Source organism: Glycine soja, chromosome 16, assembly GCF_004193775.1.
Source record: "Glycine soja cultivar W05 chromosome 16, ASM419377v2, whole genome shotgun sequence".
In the NCBI taxonomy this organism is placed as follows: domain Eukaryota; kingdom Viridiplantae; phylum Streptophyta; class Magnoliopsida; order Fabales; family Fabaceae; genus Glycine; species Glycine soja.
The window spans coordinates 33,197,196-33,221,355 of NC_041017.1; the positions used below are offsets into that span (position 1 = coordinate 33,197,196).

Consider the following 24,160-nt stretch of genomic DNA (forward strand, 5'->3'; position numbering starts at 1 on the left):
AGGTTGGAAGACTCAGAAAACAACTGTTTGGTTCAACTAAATTGGTTTATACATGTTTTGTTTTCTGAATGATATGTAGCATGCTTTCTGCGGTAGAAAACTAAGTCAACAAATTGACAAATTATTTAGTTTATTAATTTTATTTATTCAAATTAATTTATTCAGTGCTATTTAATTTCAGTCAACAAATTTCTATTTAATTTATTCATCAATACTCACTCACTTGCTAAAACTTATTATCCGTCTTCACTGAAGTCTAAAGGCTTACAAATTAGAAAATGCATTTTAAAGAGAAAAATTAAAACGATAAAATAGATATATGAAGTAGAAAAATCAAATAAATCATGTTTGCAAAGAGTTCCTAGAGATAACATAATGAAAGGGTTGAGAAATGAATGTTGGTTTGCGTGAGGGATGGGTTGTTGTAGTGTATGCTCCTTGCGTGTTAACAAAATTAATTTTAAATGTAATTGATTTTGTAAAATTGATTTTGAAGTAATTAATGTTTGTATGTTTTATTATAAAATTAAATTAACAATAAAATTTGTTATAAAATTTTAGATTCAATACAGAAATTGTTTAAAACATATAAAAATATATTTAAAATTAATTATAGATTCAAAATCAATTTTTCATCGTGAATCAAACAATAAAAAGTGTCAAAATGGTTGATGAAGGATAATTTTTTAAAAAAATTTATCATTTGGAGATAAAATTTAAGTTGATATTCCAAAAGGAATAAGTCTTAATAAATAATGCAACTTCTAAATTAAAAATAGTGAAATTTGTTATAACTTTTTTTTATTTTTTACATTAAAGTCATAAGAAATTTTATGGACTTCATTTTTATTTTTTAAATACGTCTAAAATTTACTTCTCATAGACATTAAAGTCATAATTTTTTTTATTGAATTCGTAAATTATTTTATGACTTTAATTTATTTTGCATCTGATATATTTTTTAAAATTATAAATAATTTTTATTTTGGTTATTTAATAAATTAATGATTTTAGTTTTATTTAATATTTTGGTTATTTTGCTAAAACCACCCTCATCCGATTCACCAAAGGTTTACAAAATTCGCTCCGTCATGTTGTTTCATTGCTAGTTGGTATTTTAAAGGGAAAACATGGTTAAACAAATATATGAAGTAGAAAAATAAAATAAATCATGTTTGCAGAAAAAATGAGTTCCAAGTCAAGTCAATTTAAATTGCAATTGCTGGGACAACTTTGATAGCGTGTAAAAGGATCATAAGATTTATGGTCAATTTGCGTGAGGTTTGGGCTGTTGAAGACTTGAAGCTTAATTTAGCCACAAATTTTGCATATCATCTTTTTAATTTGGCTATAAATATTAATGTTTGGTTGCTCAGTATTAATTTCATGTATATTTTCCTTCCCTTATAGTAAAGAGTATTGAGTAGAAAATGGAATCATGCATGTGGTGTTTCCTTCTCTGTTCCCATTTGCTCATCCTTTATTTTTCACCCTCTCATTCCTTATGCCACCCCCATGACAACTCTGCCTTGCTCCACTTCAAAAACTCCTTCACTATTTATGAACATCCTTATTATTCTTATATTTGTGATACTGGTTATTCAAAGACGAGAACATGGGAAAATGGGACAGATTGTTGCTCTTGGGCTGGAGTCACCTGCCACCCCATCTCTGGTCACGTCACTGACCTCGACCTCAGCTGCAGTCGCCTTTACGGCAATATCCATCCAAACAGTACGCTTTTCCATCTTTCTCATCTTCACTCACTCAACCTTGCTTTCAATCATTTTAATTATTCTCATTTGTCATCTCTCTTTGGTGGGTTTGTGAGCCTCACTCATCTCAACTTGTCTGGTACGTACTTTGAAGGGGATATTCCTTCCCAAATTTCTCACCTTTCCAAATTAGTCTCACTTGATCTCTCATATAATGGGTTAAAGTGGAAGGAAGACACTTGGAAGAGATTGCTCCAAAATGCAACAGTTTTAAGGGTGCTTGTTTTTGATTATGGAACAGATATGTCTTCCATTTCAATCAGGACACTCAATATGTCTTCCTCTTTGGTTACTCTTAGTTTGGGATGGACATGGCTAAGAGGAAACTTGACAGATGGCATTCTCTGTTTACCAAATCTTCAGCACTTGGATCTTTCATTTAATTCGGACCTTGAAGGTCAGCTTCCAGAAGTTGACAGATGGCATTCTCTTGATTTCTTAGATCTTTCAGGTTGTGGTTTCCAAGGGTCAATCCCTCCCTCTTTCTCCAACCTCATACATCTCACTTCCTTGGACCTCTCAGGTAACCACTTCAACGGTCCAATCCCTCCCTCTTTCTCCAACCTCATACATCTCACTTCCCTGGACCTTTCATATAACAACCTCAACGGTTCAATCCCTCCCTCTTTCTCTAACCTCACACATCTTACTTTCTTGGATCTCTCATTTAACAACCTCAACGGTTCAATCCCGCCCTCTTTCTCAAACCTCATACATCTCACTTACCTGGAGCTCTCAAATAACAACCTCAACGGTTCAATCCCATCCTCACTCTTAACCCTTCCACGGCTAAACTTTCTGTATCTACACAATAACCAACTCAGTGGTCAAATCCCAGATGTCTTTCCTCAGTCAAACAGATTTTACGAATTGGATTTGGGTTATAACAAAATAGAGGGTGAGCTGCCATCAACACTTTCAAATCTTCAACATCTCATTCACTTGGATCTTTCATATAATAAATTGGACGGCCCTCTGCCTAACAATATAACAGGGTTTTCAAACCTAACATCGTTATGGTTATATGAAAACTTACTGAATGGGACAATTCCTTCTTGGTGTTTATCTTTGCCATCTTTGGTGGTTTTAGATCTATCAGGAAACCAATTCTATGGGCATATTAGTGCAATCTCATCATATTCCTTGGAGAGATTGTTTTTATCCCACAACAAGTTACAAGGCAGTATTCCAGAATCAATTTTCAGCCTTGTAAACCTTACTTACTTAGATCTATCATCAAACAATTTAAGTGGATCTGTCAACTTTCATCATTTCTCCAAGCTTCAAAATTTGGAAGTACTTTACCTTTCACAGAATGATCAGTTATCACTAAATTTCAAATCCAATGTCAAGTATAATTTCTCCAATTTATGGAGATTGGACTTATCTTCTATGGGTTTAACTGAATTTCCAAAATTATCGGGAAAAGTCCCATTTTTGGAAGCACTCGATTTGTCCAATAACAAACTTAAAGGTAGAGTGCCAAATTGGTTGCACGACACGAACTCATCGTTATATTTATTGGACCTCTCTCATAACCTATTGACGCAATCATTGGACCAATTCTCGTGGAACCAACAACTCGTTTACCTTAATCTTAGATTTAACTCAATCACCGGTGGCTTGTCTTCCTCAATTTGCAATGCAACTGCAATTGAGATTCTCAACTTGTCTCACAACAAGTTGACAGGAACCATTCCACAATGCCTTGCTAACTCATCATTCCTTCAAGTTTTGGATCTACAACTCAACAAGCTTCATGGCACTTTGCCAAATACCTTTGCAAAGGACTGCAGTCTCAAAACTCTGGATCTCAATGGCAACCAATTATTAGAAGGTTTTTTGCCAGAATCTTTGTCCAATTGCACTAATCTGGAGGTTTTAGATCTTGGAAACAATCAAATAAAGGATGTGTTTCCCCATTGGCTTCAAACTCTACCAGAATTGAAAGTATTGGTTTTGCGAGCCAACAAGTTGTACGGTCCCATTGCCAGTTTAAAGATCAAGCATGGATTCCCCCGTTTAGTCATCTTTGATGTCTCTTCCAACAACTTCAGCGGCCCAATACCAAAAGCCTACATACAAAAATTTGAAGCGATGAAGAACGTTGTTATAGATACCGATCTGCAGTACATGGAAATTTCTATTGGTGGAGATAAAAGCAAGTACAATGATTCTGTGACTATAACAACAAAAGCAATTACTATGACAATGGACAAAATTCCAAAAGGCTTTGTAAGCATTGATTTATCAGAAAACGGATTTCAAGGAGAGATTCCAAATTCCATTGGAGAGCTTCATGCCCTCAAAGGGATGAACCTTTCCCATAACAGACTTATTGGTCCTATTCCCCAATCCATGGGAAATTTGAGAAACTTAGAATCATTGGATCTCTCCTCAAATATGCTCACTGGTGGTATACCTACAGAATTAACCAATTTGAACTTTCTTGAAGTCCTAAATCTTTCCAATAACCATCTTGCGGGAGAAATACCTCGAGCACAACAGTTCGGTACTTTTTCCAATGATTCCTATGAGGGAAACTCTGGGTTATGTGGACTCCCACTGACAATCAAATGCAGCAAGGACCCTGAACAACATTCTCCACCTTCAACTACCTTGAGGAGAGAAGGAGGATTTGGATTTGGTTGGAAACCAGTGGCTATAGGATATGGATGTGGAATGGTCTTTGGAGTGGGAATGGGATGTTGTGTATTGTTAATAGGAAAGCCTCAATGGCTTGTGAGAATGGTTGGAGGTCAACTCAATAAAAAGGTGAAAAGGAAGACAAGAATGAGATCTAATGAAAATGGTAGCAGAATGAATTAGTTGATATATGGCATGACTGGAGAATGTCTTGTTACATACCTGCCATGTTTGAAAACAATACTTAAGGGCAAGAACTTTAACACACTGCATTGCATGGGAGATCTGGTTCAAAGTTTTGCTGTAATATGAATGTGTTATACTTTTGCTTTTTTTGTGTGTTCTTTTTTGTTTGTTATGTGTAGAAGAGTGTGATGTATTGAGTTGCAGTTTTGATTTATTTAATACGTATAACTTTGGCATTAATTGGTTGTATAATAATAGATGTTTTATATTTTTTAAGATGCTATGTATTGGCCAATGCTAAAATATATTGCATCTTAATTCAAGGAGCTGAATTCACGGTTTTAGCTTCTATTGTAGACTATTTAATTAATTTTCTAACTATTTAACCAGCCAGATATGGTGTAAGTATAAGAGCACAAACAATGCATACTAAAGGAAGGCTATGGGTATAGCCTAGGCCTCATGGTCCGTAGGATATCACATATTTATTTTTTGTTAAGTAAGTTTGCCCAAATTAGAATAATTGTCTGATGAAAATTTTTTAAAATTTGAAATAAAAGTAGCAGTACTAAAATCAGTTAGAATTAAATCTAAACCTTTTCTTTTTCAATTACTATTACGATAAGTTGGTAGTCGTGCTGTAAATATTACATCTACATATAATGTCAGCACCCAAAAATTATTTTTATAATGCAAAATTTATATTTTCATTAATTTGCTTTATTAATTTTTATTATAACTATTTAAAATTTATATTATCATATAATCTGAAAAATCGTATCTATAATTTTTAATTAAGCGTAAAGTTTTGTAATTTTTATAAAATTTGGTAAATGTTAAAAAATATGTAATATAATGCTAGTATTTAAAAAAAAATCAACATTATCATTAAATAAACCAGTGTGCTGAACAATAATTCACTTTTATCATTCAAAAAGAAAAATTTAAAACTGTATTCAAAATAAAATACTTTTATAATAATTACTTTAATAATTAAATATATTTTTATCTTTAATAAATAGTTGATTTTTTTGTCTGCTTCCTAATAAATTTTTGTTTTATTTTGAGGATCTTATAAAAAAATAATTTTGTTTTTTTCCTAGATATTTTGTTATAATTTCTAATAAATTAACAAATTTTTGTTTACTCCCTCTTAAATTAATGAATTTTGTTTTAGTCCCGTCTAATAACAAATGAAAATAATTATCAAGAAATAAACACATAATTTGTGAATTTATCATGGACTAAGAAAAATATAAAGGATTAAAATAAAATGATTTTTTTAATTTGAAACTCAATTCAAGTTAAAATTTATTAAAAATTAAATACAAAAATTATATATTCATTAGGGATTAAAATTATAATTAAAAATTATCTTAATGATTAAATTTATTATAATTTTAAATTGTTCACAACATATAAATATTTACACTTGTTAAAATATACTATAATTTCTCTTAAATTATTTTAATGAAAAGCAATAGTAAAATAGTAGGAGCTTAATTTAAGTTATGCTAAGTAAATATTAGGTAAAATTGGTAAGAGTGTGAGAAACATAATTATTTGTCACTACCATCTCATAATGAGAATAATACATCATTAAAAAAATACAAAAGATAATAAATTTGTTTAATATAGTAGTGACATTTTATTCACATCGGATATATTTTATGGACAACCTTGACAAACTTACAAACATTTCTTTCTAATCATTCTCCACTCTTTATTAGGGTAGTGACATTTCCTTCACACCGGATGTGGTGATTCTTTTCATCTCAAAAAATCTCTATTTATAGACCTAACATTCTACTACCAATTACGTGGATAAACTAATGTGGGTTATTGAGCTAGAGACTCTTTGGGAAAAAATATTGTCTCATAATGAGAAGAATACATCATAAAAAAATAGAAAAGATAATAAAATTGTTTAATATATTTCAGACCCTCATTTTTGCATTGACAAATACATTTTAAGGACAACCTAGACAAACTTACAAACATTCCCTCCTAACAATTCCCCTCTTCTCATCGGATGCAGTAATTCTTTTCATCTACATCCATAACCTCTATATAAATCTTTATGATAAGTTAGACAAACTTACAAATCTTCCCTCAACATAGCTCATGTCAGCCCATGAAACTGTATTCTTATTCTACAAGACACTTCTGAGGTATTCTTAGATTATGAAATTAAGGTATAATTCAACCCTAAAAGCTAACTCATAAGGTAAGAGTTGTTCATACCTTATATACTCTATCTTGACACTATCTCTAGTCATTTTGAGACTTGAGTTTTTACTCAATTCTTAGAAGTCTTCTTCCTACTAGTAAAATAATAACAAGCCTAAACATTCAAAATTAACAATAACAAGCCTAAACATTCAAAATTATGTTAATTAATAAATTTCATCGCTGTATATATTTTATATAAAAAAATTAATTAACCTGTATATATAATTTTTTTAAGAAAAATATGAGTGGGAAACCATTATTGTTTCATTTGATACTGCCATGTTAATCAATCATGTCTAATAAATAATTTCTCCCATTTCTATTAAAAAAAATTATTTCATATTTATTAAAAGATTAATTAATTTTATTAAATTGTATTAATCTCAAAATAAAAAATATTTTTTTTCTTTATGAAAAAGTTAAATTAATAGAGGATGGGATTGGATTTTGGAAATAAAGGGCTTACATACAAGTACCTAGCTAGGTACAGTTTAGTTTGTGGCCTTAAACTGATCTGTTTTGGTTCTACCTTTCCTCTTGTGCAATTAAAATTTCTTCTAGCATCCATTCACAAGTTTTTTATTCAATAGTATTTGACGTTGTTGAGAGTCTTTTTGTACTCTAGAATTAACTATGCCATTGACAATGGATAATTCTGTCAAGCATGCTATATTGTTAAGAAAAATACTTTTCTCCTTGTAATTTGTTCAATTTTACAAATATACGTATATCAAATTTTGATGGTGGTCTCATTATTTTGCCTCTATTCCTTATCTGCTTCCCTCACTTGGAAAAGTAAAATGGTATCAACATATTTTTTATTGTATTTTTATATTCTTTTGAAATAAATTTACTTTAGAGGAGTGTTTGGACCAGATACCATACAAACCAATTAAAAAATTTAAATGCACGGTGTCTTTTTTAATTTTGATTTTGTGGCATTTTTCCTCTAGATTTGATTGGTATTTTTGAAACATGTTGGCGATTAGCTGACTTGTAAAGTCAACGAACCCTAGTGTGAAAAAATAATACGGTGAAGACAGTTTTTCAACAACTAATTGTATCAGCGAGAGTTTCCTTTAATCTTCTTTTGATGTGATTAGAGTGTCTAATTTTCTAACCCATATTTTAAAGGTTGGAAGACTCAGAAAACAACTGTTTGGTTCAACTAAATTGGTTTATACATGTTTTGTTTTCTGAATGATATGTAGCATGCTTTCTGCGGTAGAAAACTAAGTCAGTCAATCACATGAGACAAAAAATGAAATAGTCCAATATATGGCTTCAAGTTGTTGGTCTTTGTATATGTATAGATTGTTTTCCTTTGGATCACCTCCATTATTATTATTTTCATCATCACCGTTATAATACCTTGCTACATTAAATATTATTCATAGTAAAAAAAATTGTTTTAATTATCTTCAAAAGAATTCATGATCAAACAAAATATTTAATAAACTTATTTAAAAATGATGGATTGGTAAAAGCGATGTAAAAGTATTATATAGAGAATTATCTTCCAATTGGGGGGCGGGACCTAGGATTTATCTAGACATAGCTTTCCAACTCTTAACAACTAAAACTTCTAGACACAAGCTCGATTAGAAAATCAACAGTACATACACCTCAACTCATGACAAAAACTCTTATATTCCATAGATAAACTTAAATTTCTCAATTTAGGTAAGATTTAATCAAATCCATGACTCAATTCAATTATATTTTAATGGATTAATTTGGGTCAACTGCCGTAACAATTTTTTTTTAAAACCTAATATTTTGTAGAAATTAAATTTTTTATTAAATAAATTAAATATAATTGTTTCTTATTATATTTTATTGAAAAGAAATTTTTTAATGTTACGGCACCTTATTCCACTAACTCCTATTTATTCAAGGGAATTGGGAAATTAAACATATCATATGACAAGCTCTTTTTAAGGTGTAGCTTTATTGGAAGGTCTTATAAATAGGAGAAAAAGTAAACTATGCTGGAAAAAATGTTAAGCAAGAAATTAAAGAAAAACAAAAAGAAATATTGAATAAAATTGTATTGTTTATAATTTTTTACGTTATCTTATTGTTTTTGCTTTCTGCAATACTTTTTATTTAATGTCCCAAGAGTACTAGTAGTTAACAAGACACTTCTTGTAAATAAGAAGTCATATAATAGAGAACTAGAATAAGTTGAATTTGGATAATAATTTGAGTATTCTCTTCATTGTGAGAGTTGTTCTTCTTTAATAACTTTGATTCTATTAACATATTGCGGTTATGATCAAATTCTACTTGTTCATCTTGCATGAATTTAACATGATCCTATAAATCGATTCGTATTATTGTTTATCAGACAATATAGTTAATTGTTAGTACAGTGACCTGTGAGCACATCTATTTGTATACATACGGTATAGATAAACTATTGGTTTTCTCAATTTGAGCACAAATCTCTTAATATAATTTTTGTTCATTTCTAATATTTTACAAAAATATTGCCATCTCTATTTTAAATTTGGCAATAACAAATTAAACTAAAATAAAATCAAATTTCAAATTTGGGAATAACACATTATCTAATAGTGACCTCCAAATCAATTTGGATGGCAATGTTGTAACAACCTTAATAACTTCTTTGACATATCTGCGTTCCTTCTTTGCATAAATTGACTTCCAAGTCAATGCAAAACAAAAGACACTGTAACAACGTTTTGCATGGGTAGAAAATGGGAAACTGTGTGTCAGAACTCTTTTGCTAAAGAAACCTCTACTCGCCCATAACACGCTTTCTATCCCTCTCATTCTCTCCATAGATGATATTTGCTTTGTCTTTTACTAATAAATAAGTAAATTATAATCACCCCATTAACAAATTAATTTTTTTAGTAATCCATTAACAAACTCATTTACAGGATTTCTTTGGCTAATTTATGCGATTATGATTTCAAAACTTTTTGGGATACAAATACCAATTATACATGTAAGTTCTAAAAGATAGAATCTATATAACTCTATTACTATAATAAAGGTGCATTCTTTTTTAATTGACAAATTATTTAGTTTATTAATTTAATTTATTCAGTGCTATTTAATTTCAGTCAGCTAGCTACTTGCTAAAATTGATTATCCGCCTTCACTGAAGTCTGAAGGTTTACAAATTACAAAATGCATTTTAAAGAGAAAAATTAAAACGATAAAATAGAAATATGAAGTAGAAAAATAAAATAAATCATGTTTGCAAAGAATTCCAAATTAATTCAAATGAAAATACTGGGCACGACCGAGAGATAACGTAATGAAAGGGTTGGGAAATGAATGTTGGTTTACGTGTGAGATGGGTTGTTGAAGTGTATGCTCCTTGGGTGTTAACAAAATTAATTTTAAATGTAATTGATTTTATAAAATTGATTTTGAAGTGATTTATGTTGGTATGTTTTATTATAAAATTACTGGAAGTGACAAAGATGAGACCGATACCGAAGGGTGAAGACCAAAGATGGCCATATGCACTACTTAGTATAATGGTTGGTGTAATAGCAACTTCCACGAATATGTGCAATTGTGCATGTTTGGTTTTAAGATTAAAATGTATTTTTGAAATAAAAATAATTTTATTAAAGGATCAAAAATCTTATTTTTTTTTCTTTGATTTTATTTTTATTCATTAAATTTTTAGTATAATATGCAAAACATTTCTAACTTAATTAACCGAAACAAGAGCCTCTAGGCTCTAGAATCTCATTTTTCTGCCTTCAAAATAGACGGTTCCATTCCAATAGTTATAAATTATGAAGAGTACTTCTATGATGTGATGTTTTCTTTTTATTGTAATATTAATGTAAATTATCTGTGAGTTTAAACCACAATTAATTTTTAATGATAATAAATTTAACTGATTATTTTTAATATAATTTTTTAAAAACTGTTTTCGTTCTCTAAATTTAAACTTAGGAACTTAATTACAAAATTCGAACATAATGTCATTCAAATTAATGATTCATATCTGAGAAGAATAAAAATAACAACTAGTTGTTCGGTAATTTGCACTCTTACGATGGTGGGTTATTATTGTACAAATTTCTGAAACCAATTAATAGAAACTCGGGCTTAACCATATGTGCCGGTGAATATATAACATCCATTTATTTAATTGATTAAGAAATCATTGACATAAACACGATATGGCTAGGAACCTTCAATATGCATGACGCAATGTATGACAGGGATCTTATAGTATTATTGACCATAATCCTCTTGTTCGGACGCGGAAAGAAAATTATATGAAAAATAAGAATAAAAGAAACCCTATTCATGAGTCATGAGGAAAATATTTTTCTAATGCAAATACAAATGTTTTCTTTTAACTTTTTTAATGTATTTCTCATGTACACGTCCGCCAGTAATTGTAGGTGTCAAAATTTATGTATATCTTGAAATATTTCCATGGACATCAATCTTTTTTTTTTCCTTTTCTTTATTTACCAATAATATTATATCCCTCGCAATGGTTGTTTTCCAATTAAAAGAAAATTCAAATAAATAGAGCAATTTCTAGTAAGACTTTTTTTGAAAAAAAAATTCAAAAACTACATGTATCATCTATTAATTACAAATAATTCTCATCAAATTAAATAAGATTATTATGAACTATAAATTTTTTTTCCTTGAAAGTTTTAATGTTGTTGCATACTAAGACTCAAATTCAATATCATGAGTAAATTAGAATAACTTCATGTTGTTCGGTGGTTTAGAAAAGCTTTGATGGACAAGTGATTCCTATTTATACATCTTGTTTTATTTTATGTCATAAATTTAAATAGGAGGAACTAGCTAATATAAAACAAAAAAATAAGAATAAAAAAATGTGTTCAATCGCCTCTATGAGCACTTTAATCTTTTGCACAACATTGATAAATATGCTGTTGTAAACCTAGAATAAGATATGCTTGATGCATGACTTGCTAGATTCAATCTCATGCATCACCATTCACATTATATGATTGGTCACTACTCCCCAAGCCGATGTTACTTCTTCAATTGTAGTGGTCACGCTGGGTTCTGTTTCTATTCCTGCGATTATTTCAGTTAAAGAGTTACCTAGGTTCTTCTATTTCCCGGATGTTGTTTCTACAAATCAAAATCTGATATCTCAGTCTCAGCTTATATAAATATGATACTTAGACTTGAAGAACATCCAAAGCTGTCAAGCCATACAGAACGATACAAAATTACAATAAATTAAGTATAATTGAATATACACACCTAGTGCCTTTGGATCTTGGAATTCTACTACCTATGTGACATCAGTTACAGTGTAAGAATCCATTTGGAGGTCTAAGTTCACATTAATTTATAAACGTACGTTTCAATTTTTTATATTAAAATTTTTAATCATTTAAAATTAAATATTTTTTAATTATAAATTATTAGCAGGCAGGGATATACTCCCGTGTTGTCAATGTTGGGCAGAACTCACACACACATAAAATAAGATTTCATTTTTTTCAATTATGTAGACGTTTCTTTCAACCGTAGTTTGTTTACTCTTGAATTTCGAGAAGAAAAATGCACACCTTTTCCTACTCCTAAATACTTTTATAAAGAGAGAATTGGCCACTTTACGCGTAATGGGCCATAATTCATACGAACTTTGGTTCGTTAAATCAAATAATTATTCTTAGACTTTGTTAGTCATATTGCTTCAGTCATAGAAAATTAGGTTTCAGTGGTCTTTTCCTCAAATATTGATGAATAATAATACACTTATGATTAATTTGATTGGTTTTTTCCTCCCAAATACTTCTTTGTAATAATACATGCACAACCTTTCATAATTAAGGGAAGATGATTCATACAGAAACTTATTGAATTTCCTTGTATCTATTATTTAATTATTAACTTACATATTCATTTGTCAAAGAAGAGGGATCCACGAAAAGGAAAATACAAATAATCAAATAAAACAACAAATAAAACGACAAATGTTTCTTATGAGTGTAGACAAGTTATGCTATTCTCAATCTGTTAATTTACAACTACGTAAGTGAATTTAACATTATATTTTAATTTAAAATTTTAAAATTTATGTTTATGAATTTTGTTTCTCACTTATATGATATTTAATTTTTCTACTTCTACTCGATGTGAAATTTCATCATACTTATACTCCAACAATGTGAAATACTTAGATTTGAACTACTATAAGATTTGAGAAAGGATTGACACAAATCGTAACAATAATTCCCTTTTAAAGAGTTTGATAATTACTTAAGTTTTGTGAGAACGCAGGAAGAATTAATCTTAGTCGTATGGAATGTATGGTAGGTAAGAAATGATGAAAAAATAGGAGAAGAGGGAGAAGAAATAACAGGGTTTTTTGAAAAATAAAAATAGCAGGGTTGTTTGGTTGTAAAAAATACGTGAAAAGGAAAATGTTGAAAAGGTTGATGTCCACACATTTTTATTTCCTCACAAAAGTGAGCCAAAATAACAGTGGGTGGATTATATGTTAATATTTTGTGGTGGTTTAAAATTATACTAAAGTATGAATTTATTAATTACTTTGATACTTTGATGACTGTTATTTTTCTAGTGGTTAGAAATTATAAAAAAAAATATTTAGTGACTTTTTTTTGTCACAAACATTTTAATTATTTTTTTAAACAAAAAAATTAAAAGTGATTGAAATGCAAATTTAACAAATTAAAAAGCTATTTTAATCTATTAAAATACAAATTTTGATAGATTATAAGTAATTTTTTTCTCTTTCTTATTTCTTTTAAATCAAATGCTTTTTTTTTAAATCCAATATATTTTTGATCTATTTTTATTCATTTATTTATCTCTTCCCTATTTTCATCTATCATGCTTCTCAACTATTTCATTATTTCTTATCAATCACACCGCTAATTAATTAAATCTAATTTCAATCATTTATCTTAAATGTATAGCCAAGAATTATTGGTCTCATCTCTGAGCTAGACACATCACACACATTAAGTATATAAAATATCATATGCTAGTTGTTAACTCAATGATAATTGCACTTTTCAGGTAAAGTCTTCGAAAGGTCTAAGTGTTAAATCCATAAGAACTTTATTTATACTTATATTAATACAAACTTATTTTATAAGTAAAGAGATAAAAAATTTAAAATAACACATCAAGAAAGATAGGAGATAAGATAAGGATTTAAAAGAGAAGATAAAAGATTTAAAGATAAAAATAGAAAAGATAAAAGATGATAAAGATAAAAAAATAGAAAATAAGATTAAAAAAAAGATAAGATAAGAAAAGTAAAAGATGAGAAAAATAAAAGATAAAGATGAAGATAAAGAAAAATAAATTCAGAATATGATAATGTTGAAACCTAACCTGCCTTATTTACCCAAGATATATTATTTTAGATTTTCTCTATCAATTTGTTAATTTTTTTTCCTATCCACGTCTATTAGAATATTTTCCGCTAATGTCTCACGATGACAAACTTATCTTATCAATTTATGTCCCAAATGTGTTTGCAAAGACTCAATAGATAAAATGGATGAAGTTTTAATTCTATATGTTTTCTTTGATGCATTAACACAATACAATCACTCTATGTCTAGCAATGATTCCTTTCTTTTAGTTCTATTAGAAATTATCATCTATCAAGTGACTACTCCCTAAAACGAATACATGTAAGATCTTTTTTGTATTTCTATTAAGGATTATTCTCTGTTGAACACTTAACCCTTAAAAATGATGTAATAATAAATTATACATGAAATTAAAATAAGAAAGGATAATAGGAAAGAAAACATTTGTTTGCAATGATAAATATGAAACATACAATACATCTTTTTACTTTTTTTTAGGTCAGTCAGGTCCTAACTAAGAGTTTAATTTCTCATAAACATAAAGAGTCTTACACTTAAAAAGGGATATAGAAACAGGTTTAGAAGAAGTGATGAAAAAAGGACATAAAAAAAAAAGATTTCCCCTAGAGATATCATATGATGTATTCATTAAAGATCTCTAAGTGTCAGGGTTGCTATCTTCCCTCCTTGGTTTGATTCCCTTTTTAGTGTTGGTGTGGATTTGGACCCGATGCCAAAAAGTCTTCCTCATCCATATTTTTTTTTATATTTTCTAGATCGTTTTCGCTTTTAATTTCTCATTTTCATATCTACGAATCATAAATAAGAAAAGTATCAATTCTTAACATTTAAACCAAAAATAACTACTAAATAAACTTTATTTTTGTAGTTGTTGGTGTGGATTTGGGCATAATGCCAAAAATATTTCTTATCTATATTTTTGATATTTTCTAGATCTATTTCGTTTTTAATCTCTCCTCATATATGCATACCATAAATCAGAAAAATATTAATTTTTAACATTTAAGACAAAAATAACAGCTAAATAAATATTTTAAAGATATTTTTAATATATTTTTATGATAAAAAATAATTCATATTTAATGGTTACCAGTAATTAATTATGTATTTACTTTAATTTGAAGTAATATACAAAGTTTATGTCACCCATGATAAGCTTGAAAGCTATTTTAGTATAATAATTAAGATAGTTGTAGTTGCAATTATAGATAAGATTTAATTTTAACGCATTGTTAGTATAACTTTTTATTACACATTCATCTTATCATTTGCAAATCAATCATGAAATTTGAATCGAGCAGTATATTTCATTACATAATTTCATAATAGGGTGAAAAACTTATTTGACAATGCATTTTTTTTTCAGATCACATACGTACAGGTATCTTTTATGACAAATAATATAACTAATGGGTGACAGATTTTTTTGAAATATTAATCAAAGTCGAGACCACTCTTATTATGCTAGAACACCTCGCGCCATTTCATTCATATGTTCCGTTGTGACACTCCATCAAGTTTAAATTACAATGTATCACTCTAGGTTTAATTTATTTTATATTTTCAAAGATTGGATTCTTTAAGGGCATTATTATGAAAAAAAATTATAACATTTTTTTTATAATTATGAGATAGGAAGAGAAGAGAGAAAAATAAGATAAGTAATTATATAAAAAAGAAAAAATAGGTTTAGTTCTATTTTTTAATTCTTAAAATTTAAGGTAGACCTAGTGCCATACAGAACGATACAAAATTACAATAAATTAAGTATAATTGCATATACACAACTAGTGCCTTTGGATCTTGGAATTCTACTACCTATGTGACATCAGTTACAGTGTAAGAATCCATTTGGAGGTCTAAGTTCACATTAATTTATAAACGTTTCAATTTTTATATTAAAATTTTTAATCATTTAAAATTAAATATTTTTTAATTATAAATTATTAGCAGGCAGGGATATATTCCCGTGTTGTCAATGTTGGGCAGAACTCACACACATAAAATAAGATTTCATTTTTTTCAATTATGTAGACGTTTCTTTCAACCTTACTCTTGAATTTCGAGAAGAAAAATGGACACCTTTTCCTACTCCTAAATGCTTTTATAAAGAGAGAATTGACAACTTTACGCGTAATAGACCATAATTCATAGGAACTTTGGTTCGTTCACTACTTAAAAAAAGACCTTTTACTTCAGTTAAAAATAATGTTCAACAACAATGAAGACCCATCTTTAATTACGATGTCATTGTAGACCTCATTCTTATCTACGGTCGCCAAAACACCATTTTAGAAAGCGTTGATTTCTAAGTCAGTGCTTACATCAGCGTTGACATAGAAATACGTGCTTTCTACGTCGATTGTAGCGTAAGTACCAACTTAAAATTCTATTATTTCTACGATGAGATTGATGTCATGACTGTTCTTAAAAGTTTGTTTTAAGACTTGATTGCGATTAGCTGATATATAAAATTATATGATTTATGATTTTTTTTACCTTATCTTATTATTTCTATAATACTTTTATTTTAATTCTTTAATTAATGTCCTAAGGGTACAGTTAACAAGACACTTCTTATTCTTATAAATAAAAAGTCATGTAATAGAGAACTAAAATAAGTTGAATTTGGATAATAATTTGAGTATTCTCAACATTGTGAGAGTTCTTTTTCTTTAATAACTTCGATTCTATTAACCTATTGCCGTTAGGATCAAATTTTACTTGTTCATTTTGCATGAATTTAACATGATCCTATAAGTCGATTCATATTATTGTTTATAAGACAATATAGTTAATTGTTACAGTAGTTTCCTGTGAGCACATCTATTTGTACATATAGTTAATTGTTAACAAAGATTATATTAGGAGATTTGTGCTCAAATTGAGCACAAATCACCTAATATAATCTTTGTTCATTTCTAATATTTTACAAAAATATTGATGTAACCGTATTGCCATCTCTATTTCCGTTAAATATTGAATATCAAATTAACTTGTTTGACATATCTGCATTCCTTCTTTGCATAAATTGACTTCCAAGTCAATGCAAAACAAAAGACACTACATGCTGCAACGTTTTGCGTGGGGTAGAAAATGGGAAACTTTTTGGGATACAAATACCAATTATATATGTAAGTTCTAAAAGATAGAAAATATATAACTCTATTACTATAATAAAGATGCATTCTTTTTTAATTGACAAATTAATTTATTCAATGCTATTTAATTTCAGTCAACTACTTGCTAAAACTAATTATCCGCCTTCATGAAGTCTGAAGGTTTACAAACTACAAAATGCATTTTAAAGAGAAAAATTAAAATGATAAAATAGATATATGAAGTAGAAAAATCAAATAAATCGTGTTTACAAATGTAATGAAAAGGGTTAAAAAATAAATGTTGGTTTGCGTGAGGGATAGATTGTTGAAGTGTAAGCTGGCTTGGGTGTTAACAAAATTAATTTTAAATGTAATTAATTTTGGAGTGACGTGATTTATGTTTTTATACAATTAAATTAAGAATAAAATTTATTATTAAATTTTAGATCTAATACAGAAAATATTTAAAGATGTTTCAACTTAGAATCAATTATGACATTAGAATCAATTTTACATTTTTTTAAATGTGAAATCAAACATATAAAAATATATTTAAAATTAATTATGAATTCAAAATCAATTTTCCAACCTTGAATCCAACGTGCAAGAAGTCTCAAAACTGTTGATTAAGGATAAGTTTTTTTTTTTCAAATTTATCATTTGGAGATAAAATTTAAGTTGATATTCCAAAAGGGATAGATTATAATAAGTGATGCAACTTCTAAATTAAAAGTGGTGACATAAGTTATGACTTCTTTTATTTTTTACATTAAAGTCGTAAGAAAATTTATGGCCTTCATTTTTATTATTTTAAATATAATTTTAAAGTGGTAAAATTTGTTTTACATAGACTTTAAAGTCATAAACTTCTTTTTATTAAAATCGTAAATTATTTTATGACTTCAATTTATTTTGCACCTAACGTATTTTTTAAAATCATAAATAATTTTTTATTTGTTATTTAATAAATTAATGTTTTTTAGTTTTATTTAATATTTGCATATGATTTTATTTAATATTTTTTTATTTTTTTATTTTATTTTATTTAATATATTTAATAATTTTTAATGATGTTAAGAATTATTATTTATTTTTTAAATTAAAAAATAATAAAAAATACCTAATTTTAAATATAAAAAAATCAAAATGTACTACATATTTCTACTACATAGAAAATACCTAGGTAAGTGGGCACCGGTTACTATTTGTCATTTTATTTGTATGTGTTATTCGTTACTTATTGCTAAAGCTTATCATCCTCATCCGATTCACTCAAGGTGTACAAAATGCTCTCTGTAATGTGATTTCACTTATAGTTGGTATTCTAAATGAAATAAAATAAAGATATAAAGTAGGAAAATCAAATAAATAATGTTTGCCGAAAATGTGTTCCGAGTGAATTAATTAGAATGGCGTGATGAGAGGATTGGAAAATGAATGTTGGTTTTTGAGTGATGGATGGGTTGTTGAAGTCTCCAAGCTGCTGGGACCGCTGCCAATGCTTAATTTTGCATATAGTGTTTTTAATTTGACTATAAATATTAATGTTTGGTTCCTTAGTATTTCATGTATATTTTCTCTTATAGTAAAGAGTATTTGAGTAGAATAATATGGAATCATGGATGTGGTGTTTCCTTCTCTGTTCCCATTTGCTCATCCTTTATTTTTCACCCTCTCATTCCTTATGCCACCCCCATGACACCTCTGCCTTGCTCCACTTCAAAAACTCCTCCATTGTTTATGAAGATCCTTATTATTATTCAAAGACGAGAACATGGGAAAATGGGACAGATTGTTGCTCTTGGGCTGGAGTCACCTGCCACCCCATCTCTGGTCACGTCACTGAGCTCGACCTCAGCTGCAGTGGCATTGTCGGTTATATCGATCCAAACAGTACGCTTTTCCATCTTTCTCATCTTCACTCACTCAACCTTGCTTTCAATTATTTTGATGAATCTCCATTGTCATCTCTCTTTGGTGGGTTTGTGAGTCTCACGCATCTCAACTTGTCTAATTCTGAATTTGAAGGGGATATTCCTTCCCAAATCTCTCACCTTTCCAAATTAGTCTCACTTGATCTCTCATATAATTTTTTAAAGTTGAAGGAAGACACTTGGAAGAGATTGCTCCAAAATGCAACAGTTTTAAGGGTGCTTCTTTTGAATGATGGAACAGATATGTCTTCCGTTTCAATCAGGACACTCAATATGTCTTCCTCTTTGGTTACTCTTAGTTTGGGATGGACATGGCTAAGAGGAAACTTGACAGATGGCATTCTCTGTTTACCAAATCTTCAGCACTTGGATCTTTCATTTAATCCGGCCCTTAACGGTCAGCTTCCAGAAGTGAGTTATAGAACAACTTCTCTTGATTTCTTAGATCTTTCACATTGTGGTTTCCAAGGGTCAATCCCTCCATCTTTCTCCAACCTCACACATCTCACTTCCTTGTATCTCTCTCATAACAAACTCAACGGTTCAATCCCCCCCTCTTTCTCTAACCTCACACATCTTACTTCCCTATATCTCTCACATAACGACCTCAACGGTTCAATCCCTCCCTCTTTCTCTAATCTCACACATCTTACTTCCCTGTATCTCTCACATAACGACCTCAATGGTTCAATCCCTCCCTCTTTCTCTAACCTCACACATCTTACTTCCATGGATCTCTCATACAACAGCCTCAACGGTTCAGTCCCATCCTCACTCTTAACCCTTCCACGACTAACCTTTCTGAATCTAGACAATAACCACCTCAGTGGTCAAATCCCAAACGCCTTTCCTCAGTCAAACAACTTTCACGAATTGCATTTGAGTTATAACAAAATAGAGGGTGAGCTGCCATCAACATTTTCAAATCTTCAACATCTCATTCACTTGGATCTTTCACATAATAAATTTATTGGTCAAATCCCAGATGTGTTTGCCAGGCTAAACAAATTGAATACTCTCTATCTTGAGGGAAACAATTTTGGAGGCCCGATCCCATCTTCGTTATTTGGCTCAACTCAACTTTCTGAGTTGGATTGTTCTAATAACAAATTGGAGGGCCCTCTGCCTAACAATATCACAGGGTTTTCAAGCCTAACATCGTTAATGTTATATGGCAACTTACTGAATGGGGCAATGCCTTCTTGGTGTTTATCTTTGCCATCTTTGACGACTTTGAATCTATCAGGAAACCAGTTCACAGGGCTGCCAGGGCATATAAGTACAATCTCATCATATTCCTTGGAGAGATTGTCTTTATCCCACAACAAGTTACAGGGAAACATTCCAGAATCAATTTTCAGACTTGTAAACCTTACTGACTTAGATCTATCATCAAATAATTTCAGTGGATCTGTCCACTTTCCACTTTTCTCCAAGCTTCAAAATTTGAAAAACCTTGACCTTTCACAGAATAATCAGTTATTACTTAATTTCAAATCCAATGTCAAGTATAATTTCTCCCGCCTTTTATGGAGATTGGACTTATCTTCTATGGATTTAACTGAATTTCCAAAATTATCAGGAAAAATCCCTTTTTTGGAATCACTCCATTTGTCCAACAACAAACTTAAAGGTAGAGTGCCAAATTGGTTGCATGAAGCGAGCTCATGGTTAACTGAATTGGACCTCTCTCATAACCAACTGATGCAATCATTGGACCAATTCTCGTGGAACCAACAACTCCGTTACCTTGATCTTAGTTTTAACTCAATCACTGGTGGCTTCTCTTCCTCAATTTGCAATGCAAGTGCAATTCAGATTCTCAACTTGTCTCACAACAAGTTGACAGGAACCATTCCACAATGCCTTGCTAACTCATCATCGCTTCAAGTTTTGGATCTACAACTGAACAAGCTTCATGGCACTTTGCCAAGTACCTTTGCAAAGGACTGTCGGCTCAGAACTCTGGATCTCAATGGCAACCAATTATTAGAAGGTTTTTTGCCAGAATCTTTGTCCAATTGCAATGATCTGGAGGTTTTAGATCTTGGAAACAATCAAATAAAGGATGTGTTTCCCCATTGGCTTCAAACTCTACCAGAATTGAAAGTATTGGTTTTGAGAGCCAACAAGTTGTACGGTCCCATTGAGGGTTCAAAGACCAAGCATGGATTCCCCAGTTTAGTCATTTTTGATGTCTCTTCCAACAACTTCAGCGGCCCGATACCAAATGCCTACATAAAAAATTTTCAAGCCATGAAGAAAATTGTTGTTCTAGACACCGATCGGCAATACATGAAAGTTCCTTCAAATGTTTCTGAGTACGCTGATTCTGTTACTATAACATCAAAAGCAATTACTATGACAATGGATAGAATTCGAAAGGACTTTGTAAGCATTGATTTATCGCAAAACAGATTTGAAGGAAAGATTCCAAGTGTCATTGGGGAACTTCATTCACTCAGAGGGCTCAACCTTTCCCATAACAGACTTAGAGGTCCTATTCCCAATTCCATGGGAAATTTAACAAATTTAGAATCATTGGATCTCTCCTCAAATATGCTTACTGGTCGGATACCTACAGGATTAACCAATTTGAACTTTCTTGAAGTCCTAAATCTTTCCAATAACCATTTTGTGGGAGAAATACCTCAAGGAAAACAGTTTAGTACTTTTTCCAATGATTCCTATGAGGGAAACTTAGGGTTATGTGGACTCCCATTGACAACAGAATGCAGCAAGGACCCTAAACAACATTCTCCAGCTTCACTAACCTTTAGGGGAGAACAGGGATTTGGATTTGGCTGGAAGCCAGTAGCTATAGGATATGGATGCGGAATGGTCTTTGGAGTGGGAATGGGATGTTGTGTATTGTTAATTGGAAAGCCTCAATGGATTGTGAGAATGGTTGGGGGTCAACTCAATAAAAAGGTGAAAAGGAAGACAAGGATGAGATCTAATGAAAATGGTAGCAGAATGAATTAGTTGATATATGGCATGACTGGAGAATGTCTTCTTGCACACCTTCCTGTTGAAATTCAATTCTGCCTTGTTGAAAATAAAACATAAGGGCCAAAACCTTATCACACTGCATTGCATATGCATAGGAGATCTGATTCAAAGTTTAGTTGTAATTGTAATATGATGTGTTGTACTTTTTTTTTCTCTGTTGGATAGATAGTGTGATGTACTTTTTTTCCCCTTCCTTTGCTCCTGAAACTCGGGTCTAAATCATCATAAGTTTGATGTTCTTTATTTTCCTTGAGCGTGTTATTTTGTTTTATTTAATACATATAATAGTAGTATTGGTTATATAATAACAGTTGTTGTTGTATACTTTTAAAAATGTTATGCATTGGTCGTTGCTAGAAACAGAATATTATGTGTTAACAGTATGTAGTTATATTTCATTGGAGGAGCTTAGTTCACGTACAGTAGTTTTACCTAAATGTACTTGTCGTATTTCGTTTAAGGAGCTTATTTCACAGTTTCACCTTCTAATGTGGTACGCATAAGAGCATAAACAACGCAAACTAAGGAAAGGAAATGGGTATGTAAAAGAACCACGGGTTCCTATGAATGGATGACCGGATGACCATATAAAAAATCTTGACACAGATTTGGAAAGATTTTCAAGAGCTGTCCTGAGGAGGTTCATTGTCTTGATGACTAGGAGAGTAGTAAGATATTAATAACCGGTAAGGATGGGATTGAGTTTGAATCTGTTTTATATTAGCAAGCAATTTCTAGGCCACACCAACTTGCTGCAAAGCACTTGGGAGGCACACAAAAGGCTAAGAATGCTGTTTTCTGAACCTTTATCAATTGATGGTCTGAAAAAATATTTTCCATTTCATAAATACTCAGGCAATGGAAACATTAGATCAATGCCTAGGAAGGAAAGTCCTTGTTCTTGAAGAGGCTTCTAATTTGAGTTCCAATAAGTTTTCAAACAATAAAAATTTCCATATTTGGTTATGCATCTTATTTGATAATAAATCAGTATTTGAAATATTAAATATAACAGTTTACTCTAAAAGTGATTGAACACTTGATCATGAGTTTAGAGCCTTCTTAGGAGGAACAGGAAATGTTTGGTCAAAGTTTAGGATGATTTGTTCCATATTTGCTTCATTGCCTTTTAAACTTTCAGAGACAGAATTTTCATGGCAGTGTCAAGGTAACAAAGTAATACACAACTAACCACACATGAAACACCACTAAAAAGGCTAGGTTCACTGATTCAATTATGAGGATCACTGAATTCTCCTTTCCTCGGATACAAATTAAATGCTATGCATCTGTGCGTGCTCCGGGATATTATGCACTAGATGTTGGATTCTATAATATTTCAGAGGGAAAGTTGCCAAGAAATTAAACAAGATTTCTTAGAATCCTTAGAATTAGATATGAAAAATAGCAGAGAAGATGGAGAAGAAGATAAACAATTGAAGAACAATATATTAACTCTGCTGGTTGCAGGCCATGATACCACAACTATTCTCATACATAGCTCATCAAATTTCTTGATGAAAATCCAACTGTTCTGGACACAATTGAAAGTAAATATTAAGAACCTATAATCTTTATCCTTTACATGGTTTAAGGTTGTAAAAACAAGCTTCATGAATGCTGATGTTTTTGTAGGAGGCACACAAACAAATTGTTGCAAACAGGAGTGGAGCAATCTTACATGGTTTGAAGTTAATAACATGCATTACACAGCCAAAGTGAGCATCAATGTTTTAGTTTGTAAGTAACATCCAAGTTTTCGCAGCTGACCAAGATTTTTGGTCTTTTGAATGTTGGGACTACTAAATGCACCTCCCAGTTAGTTAAAGTCTACGCATGACAGTTGCATGTTAATTTGGTTGAGCTAAAATGAATTGTGTTAAAACATCCCAACTAGG

At 30.3% G+C, this 24,160-nt stretch overlaps 2 protein-coding genes across 3 annotated transcripts; both read left to right on the plus strand.

Moving 5' to 3' along the window:
• Positions 1 to 994: 994 nt before the first annotated feature.
• Positions 995 to 4,883, plus strand: LOC114390669 (receptor-like protein Cf-9). 2 transcript variants are annotated; one of them, XM_028351491.1, is made up of 2 exons: positions 996 to 3,922; positions 3,950 to 4,883. In XM_028351491.1, exons 1-2 carry the CDS (start codon positions 1,431 to 1,433, stop codon positions 4,602 to 4,604), a joined length of 3,147 nt encoding a protein of 1,048 aa, XP_028207292.1. In that variant the 5' UTR covers positions 996 to 1,430; the 3' UTR covers positions 4,605 to 4,883. The 2 variants fall into 2 exon arrangements, with proteins under 2 accessions (XP_028207291.1, XP_028207292.1); XM_028351490.1 differs by having other exon boundaries at positions 995 to 4,883.
• Positions 4,884 to 18,885: 14,002 nt separating this feature from the next.
• Positions 18,886 to 22,511, plus strand: LOC114390668 (receptor-like protein 9DC1). The gene has a single exon (XM_028351489.1). It carries the CDS (start codon positions 18,927 to 18,929, stop codon positions 22,233 to 22,235), a length of 3,309 nt encoding a protein of 1,102 aa, XP_028207290.1. The 5' UTR covers positions 18,886 to 18,926; the 3' UTR covers positions 22,236 to 22,511.
• The last annotated feature ends 1,649 nt before the right edge of the window (positions 22,512 to 24,160 follow it).

Coding starts and splice junctions, on each gene's coding strand:
- LOC114390669 (XM_028351490.1), top strand. CDS start 1,431: ATGGAATCATGCATGTGGTGTTTCCTTCTCTGTTCCCATTTGCTCATC.
- LOC114390668 (XM_028351489.1), top strand. CDS start 18,927: ATGGAATCATGGATGTGGTGTTTCCTTCTCTGTTCCCATTTGCTCATC.